Source organism: Pararge aegeria, chromosome 14 (assembly GCF_905163445.1).
Source record: "Pararge aegeria chromosome 14, ilParAegt1.1, whole genome shotgun sequence".
Lineage (NCBI taxonomy): Eukaryota > Metazoa > Arthropoda > Insecta > Lepidoptera > Nymphalidae > Pararge > Pararge aegeria.
Window position 1 is genome coordinate 11,466,600 of NC_053193.1, and position 21,983 is coordinate 11,488,582.

Below are 21,983 nucleotides of genomic sequence, written 5' to 3' on the forward strand. Positions count from 1 at the left end.
TTTATCACGCAATTATAAGAGTAAAAAAAAACTCGTTCAAAACTAATTATCAAAGTTTTTAATAATTAGAAATCATTACACATGAATATTACAAGTCGTGAAGCACGTAAAATTGGAATATATAGTTTAATAAAAAAAAAAAAATTAATATCAAATATTTTGTATCATAAATTATAATCGGACAATATAGCGTTGCCATGCAACTATCTCTTCTAGTTCTATAAAAGAATTTTATCGATAATAATAGATTCATTAACGATTTTACAAAACCTCATCCCTACTGAGAGCTGTCAAAATCATTCTTTAAACAATGCATAATGCATATTAGTATTTAGTGTTCTACTTCTGTGGTCCCTGTCGTCTGTGTGATGTGCCAATCTTTTGAACACAATAAACTTAAAATAAATTAATTCGTAAACCTGAGTAAATTTAAAATAACATTCCAACCCTACACCTACCCTAGTCTTATAATCATACAATTAGAATAACGCTTTTAAACTTAACACGTTAACATGAACATTTTCCAGATAGAACAGAGAAAATCAAAAATAAAGGAAGAAATAAAGAAAGAAATAATACAAAGTCTTAACATTACAATTGGTAGTGATATCCACAATATATCTAGTGCATATGCATTAGAAGCTGAATTGATGCGCAAAAAGACTTTGTTAATAAGTATTGTAAGTTAATTTTTCCTGGAATATTTCTTTTTATAAAGTTTTATTCCACTTTAAATTAGTGCCGATAAAATTTTCTTTTTGCAAAATATGTTTTGGAGTATTCAACAAAATTTTATCATTAACAACATGTCAACCTATTATAGATGTTTACTGCTGGTCCTATAGCTCTTTTGTTGGCAGTTCCAAATATCACTGTATTGTGCTTGGATCTAGCAGCTTCCTGCGACTCGTTTGATCTCATCTTGCCACCTTGTCGGGGGTCTACTAAATTTGTGTTTACTGATGTGAGGTCATATCAGTAAACGCATCACCAATAACATTTAGTTTCTGCAAAATATATTCATTTTTTCAGTTAAGTGCTTCAAGTGATGAAGTGCCAACAAAATTACCCTCAGCAATTAAAAAAGCTGAACTAAACTCTACACAGATAAACAGCATCCAAACAAAAAGGGCACTGTTAATGAAGAAAGTAGAAAGCTTTCTTTCTAAAACTGAACCTTTAACAAATGAACTTGAAAAAAGGTTCAAAGCTATAGGTAGATTAGAAGAAGTGGTTTCTTATTTTAAATTATACTCAAGGATAGAGGAATTAAGGTTTGTTCTATTAATATTTATATCAAATTTGATTACTATTTATATAATGATATTCTTAATCTTTGAAGCCTGTTTTTTATAACCAATGCTGCATATGAGGGAAACATTCTGAATAACTACTACTAATTAGCACCATTCGTTTTTATAAGCTGTTGAGGGCTGAGTTTGAATCCCAGCATGCATCTTTAACTTTTCTAAGTTATGTGCGTTTTAAGGAATTAAAACTTTCATGCTTTAATGATATAAGAAAACATCATGGGGAACCCTGCATGCCTTAGACTTCTACATATGCTTCTCAAAGGCATGTGAAACCCACCAATCCCCACTTATTGTGGAGAGGAGACCTGTGCTCTGTAGTGGGCCAGTAATGGGTTAGGATGAAGATGATGATTATATTTCATTTTCAGTAATGAAATGAAACAATGCAAAGATGATGAACAACTGGTAGCATTGTATGGTGAAATGAAGGAAATGTGCAATAAGCACCAAAAGACTCATCAGGGTGCTTATATAAAGGAGTATAAGCACTATTGGCATAATGTTTTAAAGGACAATCTTACAATGTATGTACTTTACTGTTTTAAAATTATATCTTCACAGCTGTCTTAAACAAGTATCCCATACACCAGTCTCTTGCTTTATTGCAATTGGTCTATTTTGAATAGTTTTAAAAAATTCCAGAAATTCCTCTCAATGTACCTCTAAATAGCCAGCTCACAGACATAGAAGATATTAACTATTTTTAAATGTTGAAAGCCCAAAACCCATCTTTAGTGCTTTTAAAGCAACCAGTGCATTGCTGTGCCTGACATTGTTATGACAATGAATAAGTTGTTTAAATGCATTGTTTGGATGTGAAGGAAGAACAACGTTTTGTGTAAAAATACCTGTTGTTCTAATGTAAATATGTTCCCGTAAACCACCCTTGGGAGCTAGATATTTTTCCAGGAACAAAAGTAGCCTAAAAGGATGGTGAGCTACATCACCATCCTTTCAACTCTTGTGCTAATAAAGAAGTTGTTGGGATAATTACATTTTCGCATAGATAACATAAGTGTGGAAGGATTACTTTTAAATTAAATTCAATGTCAGGCTCAGCATTAATTTTAATTTTAATTTGGTTGATTTGATTTAATATAATTTTTAATTTATTTATTTTTACATACACCTTTCCAAATTTATGTATTTATGTCGATTGAATTTAATTTAATTTTGCAAGCTGTTTAGTAGATAAACAATGTTAAATTTTAATGGGTAAAGCCTGAAATAAATGATTATTATTATCAGCCTCACTCTCACTTAAATATATGTATATAAATATAATATTTTCAGACATTACGAAGATGTGCTTAAACTAATTAAATGGCCACTAACATCTGGCCCCGAGAATTCGCCTCTGCCAAAGGAAGTATTGAATAAATTTTCCAATCTGACGAAGAATTTGTTCCTTGTGCAAGAACCCAGCGATGTATTAGTTACTTCTATAACTGGAGACTTCATTCAGGGTATGAGTTTTATAAGGATATTTTTTATACAAAATTAAAATTATTGTTTAAATGACTCATAAGGTTTTTATATTGACTAAATTGTGTTAAGAGTGTATTCAATAAAAAGCCTCGTAAAAGCCTCTTTTATCTAAGAGTTTATGTACAAAATCAATGGACTAAATCCTGGCCAAAGAGAACTTTGTAGCGTCAGGTATATTGGTGCAGTGTGCAATACTTGGTAAATAATAAAATGTGAACTTACCTACTAAACTAGTGTACATGTACAACAATGACAAACATAGCCTAAAAATGTGTACCCTTGAAATTAATAAAATCAATTGAATCCAAAATCTTGAGTTGGCAGATTGACTTTCGTTTTCTATCCTTATCTACAGGGAATAATAGGAAAAGAATAGAATTACTCAATTCTATCTGTTATCTTAAAATTTTGGATTAGTTGCATATTAAATAAATTTGCCAGGATCTGTCTACTTATAAAACAGCACACAATATAAAGATATAGTAGTATTTTAAAGTTATTTCAGATGTTTAGTAGCTGATACAATAGGAGTATAGGAGACTATATTCAAGAATTTATGTTAGCTTCATATTTCTAGGACAAGACCCATGCCTTCCAGTGAGAGTTTTGCTACGTCCGTTGAAAAAACGTTTCGCATTTCATTTCACTGGACCAAGACAAACTGCCAGGATTGATCGTCCTGAATGGTTCCTAACTCAGACTCTGACTTGGATAAAGGATCATCAGGAATTTGTCAAGAATAATGTGCAACCAATCGCTGAAAAGTTGCAAATAACAGGTGTTAATGCAGTGGTAAGTAATATTTGTGTATCATAAAATTCTTGGAATAAAAAGTTACTCTCCATTCTTTCAATGAACTTTGTGCCAAAAATCAAGTCGATCGATTGCTTAGTTAGGGGGTAAAGTAAGCACAAACAAACAAACACACTGTTGCATTTATAACAGTAGTATGGATCCCCTTTGTTAAGGTTTTGTTACTAATTTCAGAGTCAAGCCTTATTGCCTCTGTTATTATTTCAAAATAGAGGTACACTGACAGTAGCTTCATAATAAATTTATATTAAATTAATACTCATAGGTATTGAAAACAACTAATTTATTAGAAATGGACATAAATTAGGCGCATATTGTGGGATTGAACATTTGCTTTTTTAATATGTTTCCTAAGGTAACTATGGACGTACATGTGCAAATCGTAGTTCCAGAGAATATTGTGTTCAAATAAAGGAAAAAATATACTCCCCCGCCTTCTGTTAGCATAGATAAGTTGCCAATCTAATGGGTTATATGAATTTATTAATTTAATTTATTTCTTTGCGAATATGGGTTACATTTAAGACCTGTATACAGGTCTTAAATGTCATGGTTTGCTCTTTTAAACTCAAATTCAAAATTCAAAATTCATTTATTTCAAGTAGGCTCAGTTTATAAGCACTTTTGAAACGTCAGGTAGGTTAGGTATAATAATTAAAATATTATTGATATTAAAAAATATTTCAAATTAATGTCAAACCTTATCTACGAGATAGTCATTAATTGCATAGAAACTTTTATTCATTACGAATTCTTTCAATTATCGCTTAAATAAGGAAATTCGCGCGTCTCAAGAGGTGAAATAAGACTTATGATGGTTTTAATTTCGAATGATTTTTTTTAGGATGAATTCAATGCAGGTTTGATCGCATTAGCAGCAGAAAGACTCCACACAGTATTAGCAATATATCATACACAAGGTACGAAGGGAGAGATGGGAAATGTAGATGCTGCTTTTGCCCATGCTGTGGATGAAACACTGGGATTCCACAAAGAATTAACTGCAATAAGTGGCACGGAAGTGAACAGTGTTATATCTGTATTGACTAAAGCAGAAACTTTTGTGCATTGGCTGGCTGTTGAAAAGAAATGTAAGTAGATATTCAATAAATATGCATTGTAAAGAGAAAAATGGCAGTTGCTATTCTAAGATATTCTTCTCTTTAATATGCAAGTAGCCGGATTCCATAATGAATTGACAGCAATAAGTGGCACGGAAGTAAACAGTGTAATATCTGTATAGACTAAAGCAGAAACTTTTGTGCATTGGCTGGCTGTTGAAAAGAAATGTAAGTAGATATTCAATAAAAATGCACTGTGAAGAGAAAAATGGCAGTTGCTCTTCTTAGATTAAAGGTGTTCTTCTCATTAATATGAAAGCCGATTTTTAGGTGTATCCAGAAAATATGAACGAGTCAGTGTTCTAGGGACAAATGCTCGGTCATGATGTTGTACTGACGACGCATTCATTCGTTGTAATGTTGGGCGGCCGATTTGTCTCACTATATTCTTATTATACATATTATAATAACTGACTTGTTGATCTCTCGTGGTGAGCATTTTCAACTGCAGATCACGAGCTCCTGAGTTCTATCGTGGGGTTGGGGGCGCTAGTATTGGGATTTTCTATCAAGAAATTCTTTGCACCTCAGTTCGGAGCCCGGGTTGGAGGTTGACGGCATAGGAACTCCAAACTCCAAACTCCAAATTACGGTCTCCGGGCGGTCTGGCTTCAGAGCAGTGGCGTGCACATGGTTTATGACCAGGGTAGCAGGAAGATGGCATAAAATGGAAAAATCCTCCTACTGGAAGAGTAATATTAAAAAAATTAGGGAAGGCAGTGCTTTTACGAATATATGAAGGGCACGCCACTGCCTCAGAGAGAACGTTAATCTGTCGATTTATATCCGGTCGTGTCGGATCTGCCGTCCCTTCGGAGTATGAGAATGAGGGAATAGAGAGTAAGTCTGTTTTTTGCACTATAATATCTCCAGCGTAGTTGTAAAAACTCTCGAGATTGTCCACCGTGTCAGAAATCGGTCACGGACACTGCTTTTTTTATTTTATAGCAACAGTGTGTGAGCGAGTATATTATGTACGTATGGGAGCCCTATCTGTTAAGATAAATCTTGGCAGGTAACTGCATTTATTTGATGTGCTCTATCAAATTTTTAGATGCTCTAGCGAAAATGGATGAAACGCTTGGAAACGAGCAGTGGATCGAACCGGTTGCGGCCGGAGTAGGAGCGGCAGTTGGTTCGGTGGTATGGGTGCCGCGTGGCGCCGACTGGTTCATAGCCTTGCTGAAAACCATCGAGGACAGATATTCTATGTTACCGCAACCAGGGCATAGGTAAGCTAGAATTGTGTTCCATGACACGGTTCCATAGTACCGTACCAAGAGTTTATCTACCATTTTGCCTGATCTAAGGGATCTTGGGGTGATTTGAGACGGCCCATTGGCGCAGTGGGCAGCGACGCTGCTTTCTGGGTCTAAAGCCGTGGGTTCGATTCCGACAACTGGAAAATTTTTGTGTGATGAACATGAATGTTTCTCAGTAATATAATATAATATATATATATTCTCAGTAATATAATATATATTTAATATATCTATATTATCAGTGTCCGGGTGTTATATAAATATATATATATATTTATATAACACCCGGACACTGATAATATAGATATATATATATATATATATATATATATATCTATATTATAAATATTTATGTATATTTATCATAAAACAGTTCAGCAGTCATCTTTGTACCCATACCACAAGCTACGCTTACTTTGGGGGCTAGATGGCGATGTGTGTATTGTCGTAGTATATTTATTTATTTATATATTTATGGTAGTACTGTACCAAGAATTTATCTACCATTTTGCCTGAAACCCTTAAGATCTTAAACGGCCGATTGGCTAAGTGAGCAGCGACCCTGCTTTCTGAGTCCAAGGCCGTGGTTTCAATTTCAGCAACTGTAAAATGTTTGTAGATTGAACATGAATATTTTCCAGTTTCTGGGTGTTTAGCTGTATAATATAAGTAGTTATGTATATTATTCATAAAAATATTCAGCAGTCATCTTAGTATCCATACACAAGCTACGCTTACTTTTGGGCTAGATGGCGATGTGTGTATTGATTTGTTATGACACCTAAATATGGCATGGACAAATGGAAATACAGACAGCATCATCACGATCGACCCATTATTGGCCAACTACAAATTGAAAGTGAAATATATCTTTATTCAAATACATAGATGGCACTTTTGATGCGTACATTACATGTTAAATATATCATAGAAGTAGTTGATGGCGTCAACATAAAACTAAAGCTACGAGGGTTCCAAATGCGCCCTGGTCTAAGAAGATGCCGACAGCAAACTTAACCGTTTTTTTTTATCACCATATCACCATTACGCGGGGCACTGGTCTCCTTTCAGAGCGAGAAGATACTGTCTTTTTTATTATGAGTTTTTGAACACAAAAAAAAGTAATCAAATTAGAGAACTTCTATAAGTTTAGCTTAATTTGCTATACTGCGCGAATAGCAGGAGAATGTGTATGGTGGTGTAAGTTTATTATACCATGGATTTCCGGAAAGTAAAGCGTGCTTTTATCCAATAGAGAACTTCTGGCTTTTTGGGAGTCGCTCAGTAAACATTTATTTTCTTTACAGACTCCAATTCCTAGAGCTTCAACTAGAGCTGATAGAAGAGTGGCGTATCAGATTGACTCAGCTGCTTAACGCAGCAACGTCGACGTTGAAACCTGAGTCGTTCCTTGTGCCCAACCCACACCCACTTATTGCAATAATCAATGCGGGACATCACACTCGAACAGTGCTATTACAATGGGCACATTCTCTGGTAAGTTGTAATTGCATCAACAGTTTATTTATGCTCGGTACTGAGCACATATTATGATAAAAGAGGCCTCCACACTTCTCCAATAGAGTTTCGAGGCCTTAAGTTTAGAACATCGACAATATTCGTAGACGCGGAAAAGAAATCTATGTATCCAATAAGAAAGATTAGTCTTAGTCGTGCACTCTTGGCAGAGTGGTCGTGGCTGCTGAGATGAATTTCATGGCGCTAGGCATCATTGGATTGCACGGCTTCCCGCGCGAGTCTTCTTCACTTTTGGCGGTTGTTAGCGTGTCGAAAAAATTCTACCACAGTTGTCTGGGTCAGCGACTTCACCGTATCTATCCACCGAGTAGGTGACCGCCCTCTTGTCCTTTTTACTTCAACCTGTTCTTGCACCACCAAACGGTCAATCGACCCCTCATTCCTTGAGATGTGGCCAAAAAACTTGAAAATGCGTAAGAAAGATTATTTATATATTTATTTTACATCTTGTTAGCATAGCAGGGTCACTTACACTAATTAGACAAAACTTATGGATAACTATAAGACAAACAAATGAAAGATGACATTAAACATTATAAAAGAAATGATATTAATAAAGTGTACTATAGTGATACTCTGGTAATATTGAAGTAAAGGTCATTCAATATTCTCAAAGATCTCGACAATTCACGTAGCAGTGCTATCCTCCCGTCATGGAATATTGAATATTTGATTGTAACCACCAATGAAAAGCCGGCCTTTGGGGAGTTCGAATCCCAGCACGCACCTCTAAAATTTCTAAGTTATGTGCGTTTTATTTGTGGTCATGTGATGCGGAACACCAAAGAATATGAACTTCTTCAGCTTATCATACAAGTTAAAGTGACAGGCAGTAGAAGGCCTGGCCGGAGAAGTTTATCATGGCTCAAAAATCTACGACAATAGTTTGGAAAGAGCACCAAATCATTATTTAGAGCAGCGGTGTCCAAAGTAGAGATAGCCCTAATGATTGCCAACCTTCGTAAGGACGGCACCTTAAGAAGAAGAAGTGCGTTTTAAGCAATTAAAATATCACTTGAGAGTTCTTCACATACCTCACAGTTCTTCATAATGTTCTCAAAGCTGTGCGGACTACGGCCTTAGGACTAATGCGGAGCGCAGTTGCGTGTCTGGTTCACTTAAGAGCAGCGGAGATTTTGTGCAATCTTATTGGTTAATATTTCTCCGTTTCTCGGCTCCGCTGCCTCGCTCCGCTCCGGTGGACTGGCAGCCTTAAACCCTTCTCATGGGAGGAAACACGTGCCCTGAAGTTGGCTGGTAGTGGGCCGATATGAAGATAATGAGTAGATTGTCCAGCGCAAGATACAAGGCAAAAGTGGCGTGTTTAGAAAAAAACACCCGGTTTCCTTCCAAAGCTCTGACTTTAAATAGAAGAAGGTGGAAAACATTTTCCTTATACTCTTCCTCTGTTGCGACAGCACTACCTTCAATTGCACTACTACCGGCGTCAGTTCCAATACTTCACGCACCAGCAACACACAGATGACAGGAACAAAAGGATGGAAGTCGACGACACTGAATCTTCCACCACCAGCTTGGATAGTGATGATGAAACCACTGAAGACACCACCAAACACGGATACGCGGAAGGTATATATCTATACAAACATGGGTAAATTAGTGTCGGGTGGGAGGCTTTGGCCGTGGTAGTAGCCACCCTACCGACAAAGACGTGCCGCTAAGCGATTTAGTGTTCCGGTGCGATGCCGCGTAGAAACCTATTAGGGGTATGACTACCATACTCCCTAACAGGTTAGCCCGCTACCACCTTAGAAGTACCTTCATCACTTATCACTAGGTGAGATTGCAGTCAAGGATGTGTTGGAATAAAAGAAAACTACCTAGAAAAATATACTAGGGTGTCGCTTCGAACTAAGAAAACCCGCTGTAACGTAAATCATTTATTTTTTAACATTAGACAACCCTTCAAATCTAAATGGTGTAATCATATATATTTCGTTTCAATACACATATTTTACTCGGATTTTAAAGAGAAAATGCAAATACGACAAAGCTATCTCTTAAGATCTCGTTTCACAATAATCATGAATTAGGTAGTACAATGTAGTAAAGCCAATATGATAAAATTTTCGAACTGTAAACAAAAAAATGCAAAATTATGAATTTCGTATATTGACGTAACCAAATGTACTTACTTTGAATAAAAAATTCTGGGCACTACTTTTAAACTGTTAACTCTTTTAAACGTGTTCATATTACGATGAAACAACATGCTACGTGTTACGAAAGATTCGAGTTAGTGTACGAATATGTTAAATTAAATACTTAATAACTACTATTAGTTTATATTTTGTTATAGCTGAAGGGGAGATTGACGAAAGTATATCTTTGAATGAAGTTGAAGAGAGTGCAAAGATACTGGCCTTAAAGGAAGTGAATAAGAGGAACTCTATGGTACTGAATCTAAGTCCACTGACCATTGTAAGTATATACAACACCTTAAAATGATTCTAATATCAGAATAATATACATTCTTGTTTACTTTGTCTCAGAAACTTCTAGCCTTTGTTATTGTACTTCTTTAAATGAAACCGAAAAGTTACCATTTTTTTTTTTTTACATCTTGTTAGTACGGCAGGGCCACTAACGCTAATTTATATATATATATACATAATTTATAGATAAATGAAAGAAAGATGGTGTATGTAAGTTCTATGTATGTAACAATACAAACTATACTGTAGGAAATAAACCAAAGAGGTTTCGCATGAAAGCAGTATTATAAAGACAAAAAAAACCTTTTTTATGTTTTTAATCCTATTATTATCTATCGACTTGACTTCAAAGAAGCAAATGTTATTTCTTCCTGGTTTTTTTTTTCTTGTGCAGATCTTTATATTCTTCAAATTTCTACTAACTGTTACTATTTATTTTCAAGCAAATATCAATAAGGATCTAATAAGCATTTTCGGAGGTAAAACTCCTCGCAAATCAGTGTAATACAAACAGTAAAATGAGTAATTGTTAAGAACACTTAACAATTATTCATTGTAATCTTAACGTCTCCTGAGGATGCTCCGGTTTCGCGAGAAGAGTGCATTGCCGAAGATCTGTTTGGTGTGGAGTATAAGGATTGAAGAAATTATAAATAACACCATACAGATTCTCCTGCTTTTCGCGGAGTGTAGCGAATTAAGCTTAATTTTCATAAAATATCATGGACTTCCGCAAAGTAGCGCTTGCTTCTATCCAATATTTGGTAACCTTCAACGCAAAAACTGGTAAGCATGATATCTTCATGACTTTGCCTCAAGCATGACAGTCGTCAAGCTCACCTCTCCGTCAGTATAATACATGGAAGTTGGTTCGGTTTTTAAAAGTTCTATTATTTTAGATTCCTCCAATAGTGAACCTGGCTGTAGCAGAGCCTTTGGCAGAAGAAGATACTGAGGAGGGCGGCGTATTCGGAGACGCTCCGGCTTTGCAAGCTCATCTGAGAGATTCGGGCATCGCTGCGCTCGTGGAACATATCATGCTCGAATTCAAGGCCACTATACGCGAATATAAGAAGCAGCGGTGAGTGCTTTGGAGATTCTATAAGAGCTCGAGAACTAGTACAATTATTGGCCTTATGCCCGTTTTCAATAGCGACGTACAAGGTACACAATGCCTAAGTAAGTTACGTCTAATCATAGAAGATTCCTGGCTATAAATTTACATTTCACCAATCGATTTTCACCAGGCAACTCTATAACCTAACTTGTCTATGGTTCTTGCCACAAGGTGCGGTATTTTGTGTTTTTATTGTCATATTTTTTATATTTCGTATGGATTTAAGGTTATTAATCAAGTGTTTGCATCTGTCGAGTCCCCTAAACTTTGTTTCAAAAAAATTTACCTCTCACTAATGGATTTTCACCAGGCAACTCTATAACCTTACTTGTTTATGGTTCTTGCCACAAGGTGCCGTATTTTGTGTTTGTATTGTCATATTTTTATATTTCGTATGGATTTAAGGTTATTAATCAAGTGTTTGCATCTGTCGAGTCCCCTAAACTTTGTTTCCAAAAAATTAACCTCTAACTAATGGATTTTCACCAGGCAACTCTATAACCTTACTTGTTTATGGTTCTTGCCACAAGGTGCCGTATTTTGTTTGTATTGTCATATTTTTATATTTCGTATGGATTTAAGGTTATTAATCAAGCGTAAAGTTTAGTTTTCGAGTCCACTGAGCTTCCACTTTATGCAATTTATCATAGTACATGTCGGTTACGCAGGTGGCATTCAATGCTAACAATGGAGCAGTTGGCGTTAAGTGTGTCGACGCCTTTGTGCGGACCTCTGTCGTCGTTGTGTGCAAGACTGTCTTGTGCCTCGTCAACTTTAGCGCCGCGTCTCGCCGTGAACCTTAGATCCCGCCTCGCCGCTCACGTGGATGATTATATTTTCGAGGTAAGATATCTCATGATTTACTATACTATTGATTATTTTTTAATGACAAGGTTGCCTGGAAACAATCCGCTCCGCTTTCATCTCACACAAGATAGAACAAAGATTGTTAAATTGTAAAACGATGTTGGAAAAGAGCAACTGCTGAGTTACTTACCGGCTTCTTTTCGGTAGAATCTGCTTTCGGAACCGGTGGTAGAGTCACTACAAATAGACATACTCAAAACTGCTTAAATAAGCCTACTTGAAATAAATGAATTTAGATTTTTTTTTTAATCTTGTATTTTATTTATCATTATCACATTAACGGCCCACAATGAGAAGGCCTACAAGATTTATTCCACCATGCTGGCCCAATGTGGATTAATGGACTTCACACGCCTTTGAGAACATTATGAGAACTATCAGGCGTGCCGGTTTCTCATGACGTTTTCCTTCACCGTTATAGCAAGTGATATTTTGATTGCTTTAAACGCACATAACTTAAAATAGTTAGTAGTGCGTGCCGGTGATCGAACTCGGTCTCCGTGAAAGGAAAGTCTTTACCAATGGGCTATCACCGCTCATCATGATCATCCTCATCCTATTTATGTGATTTCTTATCGGTAAGGGATCGTATGTGTACTGGATGGGCTATATAAATAATATAGTTATGGACGTCCACTGCTTGACAAGTCTTTCGTACTACGACAATACACACATCACCATCTAGCCCCAAAGTCAGCGTAGCTTGTATTATGGGTACTAAGATGACAGCTGAATATTTTTATGATACCCAGATACTGAAAAACGTCCATGTTCATAAACATTTTTCCAGTTGTGGAAATCGAACCCACGGCCTTGGACTCGGAAAGCAGGGTCGCTGCCCACTGTGCTATGCCAATAAGTCTAGGTCTTCAACGGATCTGAACACGTAGAGATACGTAGATAACGATAACGTAGATCTCTCCTTTACCTATTTTTTTTCTTTACTGCTATCAAGCCCGGTAGGCACGTATCTCGAGACAGGTTTGACTGACAAACGTCACTGTATTTTTTTTTCAAATTCAAATCTTCATTGCATGATTGCAGGTTAACAAATTTGGTCTTATAATATAACATAACGTCTTCCGTGCTACAATCTTCCATTCTATGGCTTGCAAATTTTTGTATGCAAAAGTGACGTTTTACAGCGATGATCGCAAGATTTACGCCTGTCGCAAGCCTGTTGTGAGATACGTAATCACTATGCGGACCGGTCCATTGGATTGCCAGTGCAAGCGATGTAGGCTTTTTTCATTTTTTATTCCACTACGACGTTAGGATCACGCCGGCGTATGTTTTTTCTAAGTGAATAAATAAATATATAGTGTACATTTCTTCTAGGAGGTTGTATTAGAGAGTTGGTTCAACACGGGAGGCACCTTGCAGATCACGTACGATGTGAAGAGAAACCTTGTGCCTGCGTTCGCGCCTACTAACACGTACACTTCGAATAAGAAGCCGCTGCCAAAGTAAGTTAAAAAACTAAAAAACTTTTATTTTCACACCACTCGCCAATGCCTTATTACAAGACCTGTTGTCTTAAGGTAAAGTATGTCGTTTTATTCATAAAGCTAAGAGGGGTTGTAATTTCGTAGCGAAATCCATATGACCTTTGGGTTGTAATAGGATTTGAATTAAGAGAAGAGTGAATCCTGCACCCAAAGAAAATTCTGTGCATTCTAATATTGCTATCTCGTTTCGGCGAATGATTGCATCCCTCTCACTCGCGTAAGGTTATAGCCTTCGATGCCCTTAAACTCGCCAGAGCCCAGATCACTCGACAGAGATACAAGTATAAGTGAAACATAGTATCTCCTACATACAGTGGCGTGCACAGGTTTATTGATAAAGCAGAAAGATGTTATATACGAATAGTAGGCAATGCTTTTGTGCACGTGTGACGCGCACGCCACTACCTTTAGTGTATTTTTTCTCACTCATTCTATAATGTCAACAATATTTTCATCATTATTTAGTGTATAGTAAGTATGTTTTAAAAAATAAATTGCGATAAAATAAATAAAAACAAACAACGTAGATAGAGATTCCCTTTATGTAAGTGTGTTTTATAAAGTAACAAAAAGATTGTTTACATTATAAGACAAGTAAGATAAAGTAGAGAATATATAGTATTTGTATATAAATTATTATGATACATTTTTTTTATTATTATCATTATTTAGTGTAAAGTATGTTTAGAAAACGAGTGCGATGAAATAAATAAAAACAATTAGAACAAAATAGTAACAAAGTAGTTAAAACAAATAGTAACAAAAAGATTGTTTTTACATTATAAGAAAAGTAAGATAAAGTAGAGGATACATAGTATTTGTATTATTATGATACATTTTGAATTTTTTTCACGCTAGGCTAATTGAGGCCTGCAAACTCCTGAACTTGGACTACGAAGTTGCGAGACACTTGAGCTCCCTATTGGCAAAGCAACCTAAAGAAGCAGCTTGCACCCTCAGCAATAGTGGTATTACACACATCGATCCCGACCAAGTAGCCAGAATCCTAAACCAGAGAACCGATCTCAGTAGTGCGGCGACACATACATCGGTGATGGAATTATTCTGAAGTTACGAAGGAGGTAGCCTCTAAATGATACAAATATCATCGCACTTGAGTGTTTAGGCTGGTCTTAACTGTATTCCTTTGAATATATATATAGTTCTATATTAGTTTATACAGACAAATTGTTTAATTATTTTGACATATTTTTTTCAAATTATTTTCATTCATTTTGAAATTTCAAGTGACTTTAATTTTTCTAAAATGGACGAAACGGGCAACTTGTTCGCAAATTTTAATATTAACATTAATTATTTAAAACATAGTATTCGCATTGCAATAGTTTTGTTTATCTGTTGAAAAATTAAAGAAGATTTACTTGTGTAGCAAACTGAATTTAATTAAATGAGAATAACGATTTAATGTGAGTAGACAATTGAACGTTACTTAAGCTCGAGTTTATTTTAAAAGGGATATTAAATACTACAGGATTTAGGTTTAGCTCTCTGTATTAATGGTAGAAAGTATAGCACGTATGGTGAAAATCTGGCAAGTTTTTAGTAAATATTGAGTATTCTACATATAAAATGTCTTATTCTGTTCACTGAGCATAAAAATTGCCTTATCAGATTTTTATGAATTTAAAAAACTTTAGTTAATCTCTTGTTTTCTTAATAACTCAATTTCAGTCCTAGACATAATTAAAGACCAGTTAAGCTCACGTGTCTGTTATTTAAATCATACGCCTCCTCCTATAAAAAAATAAGTATAATATCATATATTTAAGTCAAACATTATTTATGTATACATAAATGTATTATGTATACATTATTTATTGAATACTGTATTATTGGTGTCAGTAGTATGTTGTATCGTATAATTGTGTATTGCATGCACAATTATATAATTATATTAAAAAAAAATTGTATTGGTATGTTTTATATATATAAATGTAATGGTAAATTGATAAATATCACACTACTCTTGCTCTTGTTGTATTTACCTATATGTGTCCAGGGGTTTCGCTCGCACTGTGGAAAAGCGTGCATTTTTTGCAATTCCTGAGATCCACACACTTTTGCAAAGATTTAGATTTATAATACAAATTGAAAGCGTTGCGGTGCGGATTTAGTTCCCGTAAATTATTTTTTGAACTATGATAGTTATGCATCAGTAAGTACGTATATGCTGGGAAACCATAAACATAATACAAAATCAGAAGACAATGTATTAACAGTGCGTGGTTGGGAATATCTAAGGGAAAAATCGCCCTTATTTTTTTCGCAGTGTGTGCTAGCTACAAAAGTTGTTATATATAACTCTTAACTATAATAACATAATTAACTTAATACATCTCTCTAGCTGTCGTTGTTTAACTGTTTGTACTTGTTGAGAAAGTGTCCAAAATGTATAGTGTAGTAAGTTTACATTTATTGGATTTCGTACAATGTATGTTTGCTGTAAGTGTAGCGTATTTATAAATGTTTGGAGTTCTAGTTGAGAAAGTGTAAAAATTGTATAATTGTGTATTTTACATTGTATTTAATTTTTTTTTGTATAATTTGCAGACATTGCACTACAATGTAATGTATGCAGAAATATATTATCTGTATATGTCATGATTTCGTTGATTCATTTTTAAGTATGAAAGCGTTAGGTTGATTAATTTGTAATTTTTTTATGTTGTTATTATTTTTATTATAAAATGATTTTATAAAAAATATATTCGAAGGAATTGTTATTATTATTTACTTCTATGGTTTTGTCTATTTTTGTGCTGCTCTTAAAAAAAAATACCAGTCAAGTCCATAGTCATAGTTTTGAGAAACGAGATTGAAAAATGTAATTTCGTGTAAAGTAATTTTTTTTAATACAACGCCGTACGCATTAGCTATTTTCAAAATGGAGTTTTGTGTTCCACTGATCTAAACCCTCTCCTAAAAGGAGGCTTATGGCCTCAAGCAATATTATTCTAAAATGATATTTTTAGGCTATAGGCTATAGGCTAAGCATGATCATGATTTTGACTGAAGACTAATAGATTTTATGCCCACACTCTGCAATCAGTATTTTAACTAGATGGCGCTCTTTACATTCCATACAAATCGTTACCCTTCACTCTATCTAACAAGTAAAAGTACCTAGGTATAAAATCTCACACTAGGCGCGTACAAAAACACAATTCAAGATGGACGTAGCTAAGAAAAAAAAGATCCAATCTATATTGAGGTAGTTTTGTGACATTGCTTGCAAATAAGTGCGGCATAACGTTTTAATATTTATGCATTGTTTTGCCACATTCCAACTGACAGCCACTTTCCATGTCAGAGCGTCTCAAAACTTCTTTAATGAGGGTTTGATCAATTTCGTTTATACACGTCCAATTTATTTCAGTATATATTTTTTTAAATAATATCTTGGACTTAATTAAAACCTTGGCCTTGGCACGGTAATATAATTTTAATTAATTGGATAACGTCAATGTATAAGCTACTGTTGCATTACCATGATATTAAGAATGGGATTAAAAAAATAAAATACATAAATAGTTACTTCATATTTTATTTAACAATAATTAATACCAATAATAATGTTTATTGTACAAAATTAATCTAATATCTCAGATGTTATACTCATAAATAGCTTACATTTCAGATTCATAACCATTTATAATTAACCATTTTCAATGTAACACGAGTGAAGGAATTATAGTACAAGAGATGAACAGTAAATAAACTGTGCAAAAGGCGATCTGAGTTTTAAGTTCACCAAAGAATGCATAAATCTCAAGAAAGATAATACTTCAAAATAGAGACAAAATAATACTTTGAAAAACCAAGGTAGAAAAGTATTAAGTCGTTATGATACAAAGCAAAATACCTTGTAAACATATTATTACAAATACCTTGTAAACATATTATTACTGATAGCGTAGTAAATCCGTTTAGTAAAATTCAAATAGTACTACTTAAATAAAGTTCGAGCATACGCTCTGACATCACTTACATTATTTTACCGTCGTCTCTTGGCCTTTATTAGATAAATGTCATTACCACACAAACAGAATGGCACAAAATGCACATTGTGAAACGTATCCAAAATAACACTTATTTACAGTTTGTACACAGCCATTCATAAATTTTTCACAATAAAACTCTATGTGAACAACTAAGTACCTATGTTTCGATAATGTGCCCTAATAAAGATGTAATAAATACATAATATTTACATTCTTATGTGAGTATCGACTTAATACAGAATTTATCGCACTTCGCAATATCTTATGCAGAAGTAATGATGTGTTCACATCTGCCGCAATTTACCGCAGTGCAGCAGTGCGACTGTGGTTTTTGTAGAGCATCGCTGTCAAATTCGTAAACTTTAACAAGCAAACCTTAAATAATCATTAGGTAGTGTAGCAATATTTGATAATACTGAAACAATTGTAAGAGAACAATTTTAATCATTACCGGCCCACTCCAGGGCAAGGGTTTCTTCTCAGATTGATAAGAGTTTTGGCCGCAGTTCACCACGCTGGCCAAGTGCGGATTGGTGGAATTCACTCGCTTTTGAGAATGTTATGAATCCTTTGATGAGCAATAATGGAATTTCCTTATGATGTTTTCGTTCACCGTTGAACAAAGTGTTATGAAATTGCTTTAATTAGAAACGCACTTTTAATTTAAGCATACCCAGAAAAGTAACACTTAATTTTTTGAATTTGAATTTGATGCTGCCGCGCTTCTATGTAGCGGCATATGACGGCTAATGTGTATACACCCTACTAAGATGTGCCCAGTTGGCATTAAATAAATAAGTGCGATTAAAACCTCTTAGCAAAACTGCGTGAAATTTAACTAGAGGAAGGATTTTGTTTCATTTCATGTACTTATGAATAGTCTTATAACTATAATTAATGCTATACTTTTTACAATTCTTCCATTCGCAGGCTCTGCGATATGTTTATTTACCATCAGCCGTGATTCCAGTCGAGCTCTTTTCTATACAGTAAGACTTATTCACTGTCTAAATCATTTGAACCACATTTCGTTATTCTAACTGTAAGAACAAAGACATGGTAATATGTACATTGTACATCATCATCCACTCATTACCAGTCCGCTAAAATAGACGCATAGCTCTCCTCTCAAAATGAGAAGAGTTTTAGGCTGAAGGTAGTCCGCCACGCCACCATGCTGGTTAAGTGCGCATTAGTAGACGAATCACGCTCAGGCATGCCGATTTCCTCACTATGTTTTTCTTCACCGTTAAAACAAGTAATATTTAATTGCTCCAATTATAAAACGCGCATAACTTCGAAAAGTTACGACGTTTGTGCCGGCGATCAAATCCGCAGGGTGATTACGTATCTCGCGACAGGCGTAAACCTTGCAATCACTGCTGTCAAACGTCACTTTTGTTTATTTATTGTATGGGAAAGTGACGTAATCACCCTGCAGGTCGCCCCGAAAGGGAGCCCCGAGAGGGAGGGGGCCGTGATACATGTAGGTACGTAGATATATCTTTAAGTATCAATATTTTTTATTAAACATTCTAAACGTCGTCACCTCATTAGAATGTGCTATTAAACTATTATTATCACATAACACTGGCAGAGGATTCAATGAATCGCCAATATAAAGATATACTTCAGGTGTATAAATACCAAGGTATATAAATTAATTATTTTAAAGAAGTTCAGATTTTTGTACTTTCAACACATTTTTTTTTCGATAAATCTATTTAGTTCTTGTCTATTCGGAATTTTGATTAAATCCGTTGTAGTTTCAACATTTTTTGCGTTCGATATGTTTCGCAATGGGTTCCTGCGGTCGGAACATTTCTGTAATGTAATGTAATGGTTTACATCACTGAATTGGTATAAGAAATCGATTGAATATCGATAATAGCCTCATCGTTTCGATCGTTTCTATTCTCGTACAGTTACAGTGTTAGTCAACCTTGTTCACCTAATAACCGTTGGTGTTTTGCCGACGTCAACTATTATTGTCTTTACAATTTAACTTCACTTTGCACGGTCTGGTTCGTCGCCGCCTCGACCTCCTGCTTCTTCGGGTCTTGGGATGAGGAGTTCCACCACTGCTCATCGCCAGAAGCCCATGCGACAAACACTAAGTTGGTCACGATGAAAACGGCCAGCGTAATCCAAAACACCAATCGCCATTGTGTAAGTGTGCTCTGTGAAAATGGAAATTGTATTAGGTTTTACACAATTTTTTCCTGACCGATTTCAGCCACGGTGGTCAATCTCCAGAGAGGTTTTATATAAGGGATGGATAAGTGTAAACTCCGGTGCACTCTATTCCCTCTCTCATATTCACATAGTCATTTGACCATGAAGGTGGAAGGACAGAAGAGGATAGAGGGACGGAAGCTCCGACACTACCGAATGTCGTCAACATCAGGAGCAGGAACTTTCAAAACTCCTGGCTGGTCCTAAGACAATACTATTTGCTTGGACTTAGGGCAGGTGTCGAACCCAGAACGTCGTGATCCGCGGTCGAACATGCTCACCACCAGACTAACGAGGCAGTTAGTTTACCCTTGTCTAAAGATCTGTACGTAACGAAATCCAAAACGAAAATTAATATCTCAACTGTTTAGAAAGCTAACTGAACCCGAAGGTTTGTTTGAACACCTACGTGTTGCAAGTTATATAATATGTTGGCCGGTTAAATCCCTTCTTTTGCAGTAGGTAGGAAGCTATCAGAAATTTTGACTTATTTAGGTAGAAAAGTAAAAGAATAAGTTACGCTTAAATTGCATGCATTATGTAGATGCATTGTATAAATTTTCTTTACCCATATATCAGATTTTTAGTTGCAACATTTACCTTATGTTAGCTAGGTTAAGCTCAACTATTTTATCCAGAATTTAAATAAGCCCCTATTTTGTAGTTTGGCATTTCGTAGTCAAATACTTTCGAGCATTATAATAGGATAACGAATTGATTGTTTGCCAAATACTCACATCAGGTGTCAGCAAACCAACGAGGTATGGTGCGATTATGCCTGTGATGGCGCCGATACCATTTACAATTGCCATAATGGTTCCCGCGTAGTTGCTGGTTAGATCCAATGCATTTACTTTCATGCCTGGATAGAAAGCACCCATGAGGCCCATGGATGCTGTGAAGAGTATCACGACAGCTTCCGTGTTACATCCTGAGTATGAGGCCAGAATCATGCAGATGCCCGGTCCGACGGATGCTGTAAATTAAGATCTATTATTAGTTTTCATGGAATTAAAGGCCAGTGAATTTGTAGACAAAATTGGTGACGAAGCTATTTTTTTTCTTGAAATAGTCCGAAACGGAAAATACAAGGTTTCTTGTTTAGTAATAGCCCAGTGGGTAGGACTTCGACGTCACTTTCAGGGGGCCGAGTTCGAATCCCAGCAAACACCTCTAACTTTTCTAAGTTATATGCGTTTTAAGTAATTAACTAGGCACTTCGATTTCTTATAACATCTGGACGTTTTTACTAGTATGGGAACTTGGTAACAGCGCGTCCGGAGAAGTGCTTCCGTATGTAGTTTCCCTTTTTGTGACCCTAAAAATCATCAACGCTGTTTTGGCGTGGCTGCCGGTTGAAATCTGACAAAACTGAATAGTTATTCCTAAGTTGTTTTATTTTTATTTGTAAGGCCTTTCTATATGCACGATGAATTTGAACAAAAAATGTATTGCCCTACGTTGACATTATACTCTGCAAGAAGCTTTTGCAACGCTTAAATATGTGGTTAGGTAAAACTTGTCTTCATTATCAGATCGTGTGTAAAATCTCTAAAGGTCTAAGTGTTCGATCTTGCAAAACATAGCGACATTTCACTTTTGCAAGGAACGGACATGCATTCTAATTATCGACCTTGCAATGTCAATTAACTCAATCTGCCGGAACACATCACAATAGCTCGGCTTAAGCATTACGGCACGCTTTCTCAAACGGCTTTGATTAGTATTCATCGGGCCCTCGCGGATCTTGATCATACACTCGCAATGTTTTAGCGGAACCTAATTACTTAAATTGCTTAAGAAATGTAGTAATCAAGCGAGAGATCGTATGTTTTCATCGAGCTTTTACTGATCCCATTGTTCGAATGTATGGTGTTTTTGTTGCATCGGTCGCGGCTACTTACGACTCTATTGCCCGGAATCGCCTAAATCCACAGAATTAAGAACATTCTTATTTCTGTGCCTAAATCGAATGCCTATTTATTAAGACCGACGATGATTCCCGACGGCCGATTGGCGCAGTGGGCAGCGACCCTGCTTTCTGAGTCCATGGCCGTGGGTTCGATTCCCACAACTGGAAAATGTTTGTGTGAGGAACATGATTGTTTTCTGGGTATTTATCTGTATATTATAAGTATTTATATGTATTATATTCATAAAGATATTCAACAGCTATCTTAGTACCCATAACACAAGCTACGCTTACTTTGGGGCTAGATGGTGATGTGTGGATTGTCGTAGT

At 35.6% G+C, this 21,983-nt stretch overlaps 2 protein-coding genes across 4 annotated transcripts in view; one reads left to right on the plus strand and one right to left on the minus strand.

Moving 5' to 3' along the window:
• Nucleotides 1-340: 340 nt before the first annotated feature.
• LOC120629126 (RAD50-interacting protein 1) lies at nucleotides 341-14,704 on the plus strand. The gene is made up of 14 exons (XM_039897916.1): nucleotides 341-680; nucleotides 1,033-1,274; nucleotides 1,682-1,837; nucleotides 2,607-2,779; nucleotides 3,379-3,593; nucleotides 4,459-4,705; nucleotides 5,790-5,967; nucleotides 7,305-7,494; nucleotides 8,955-9,126; nucleotides 9,857-9,978; nucleotides 10,892-11,073; nucleotides 11,778-11,952; nucleotides 13,315-13,442; nucleotides 14,343-14,704. Exons 1-14 carry the CDS (start codon nucleotides 513-515, stop codon nucleotides 14,551-14,553), a joined length of 2,559 nt encoding a protein of 852 aa, XP_039753850.1. The 5' UTR covers nucleotides 341-512; the 3' UTR covers nucleotides 14,554-14,704.
• A 3,495-nt stretch (nucleotides 14,705-18,199) lies between these two features.
• Nucleotides 18,200-21,983, minus strand: part of LOC120629127 (putative inorganic phosphate cotransporter) — a 71,706-nt gene continuing 67,922 nt past the window's right edge. For all 3 annotated transcript variants that reach the window (XM_039897917.1, XM_039897918.1, XM_039897919.1), the window contains 2 exons: nucleotides 20,479-20,717; nucleotides 18,200-19,686 (listed from right to left, as the gene is read on the minus strand). In XM_039897917.1, the coding sequence (XP_039753851.1) occupies nucleotides 19,501-19,686; nucleotides 20,479-20,717 (425 nt within the window). In that variant the 3' untranslated portion in view covers nucleotides 18,200-19,500. The remainder of the gene's footprint in view (nucleotides 19,687-20,478; nucleotides 20,718-21,983) is intronic.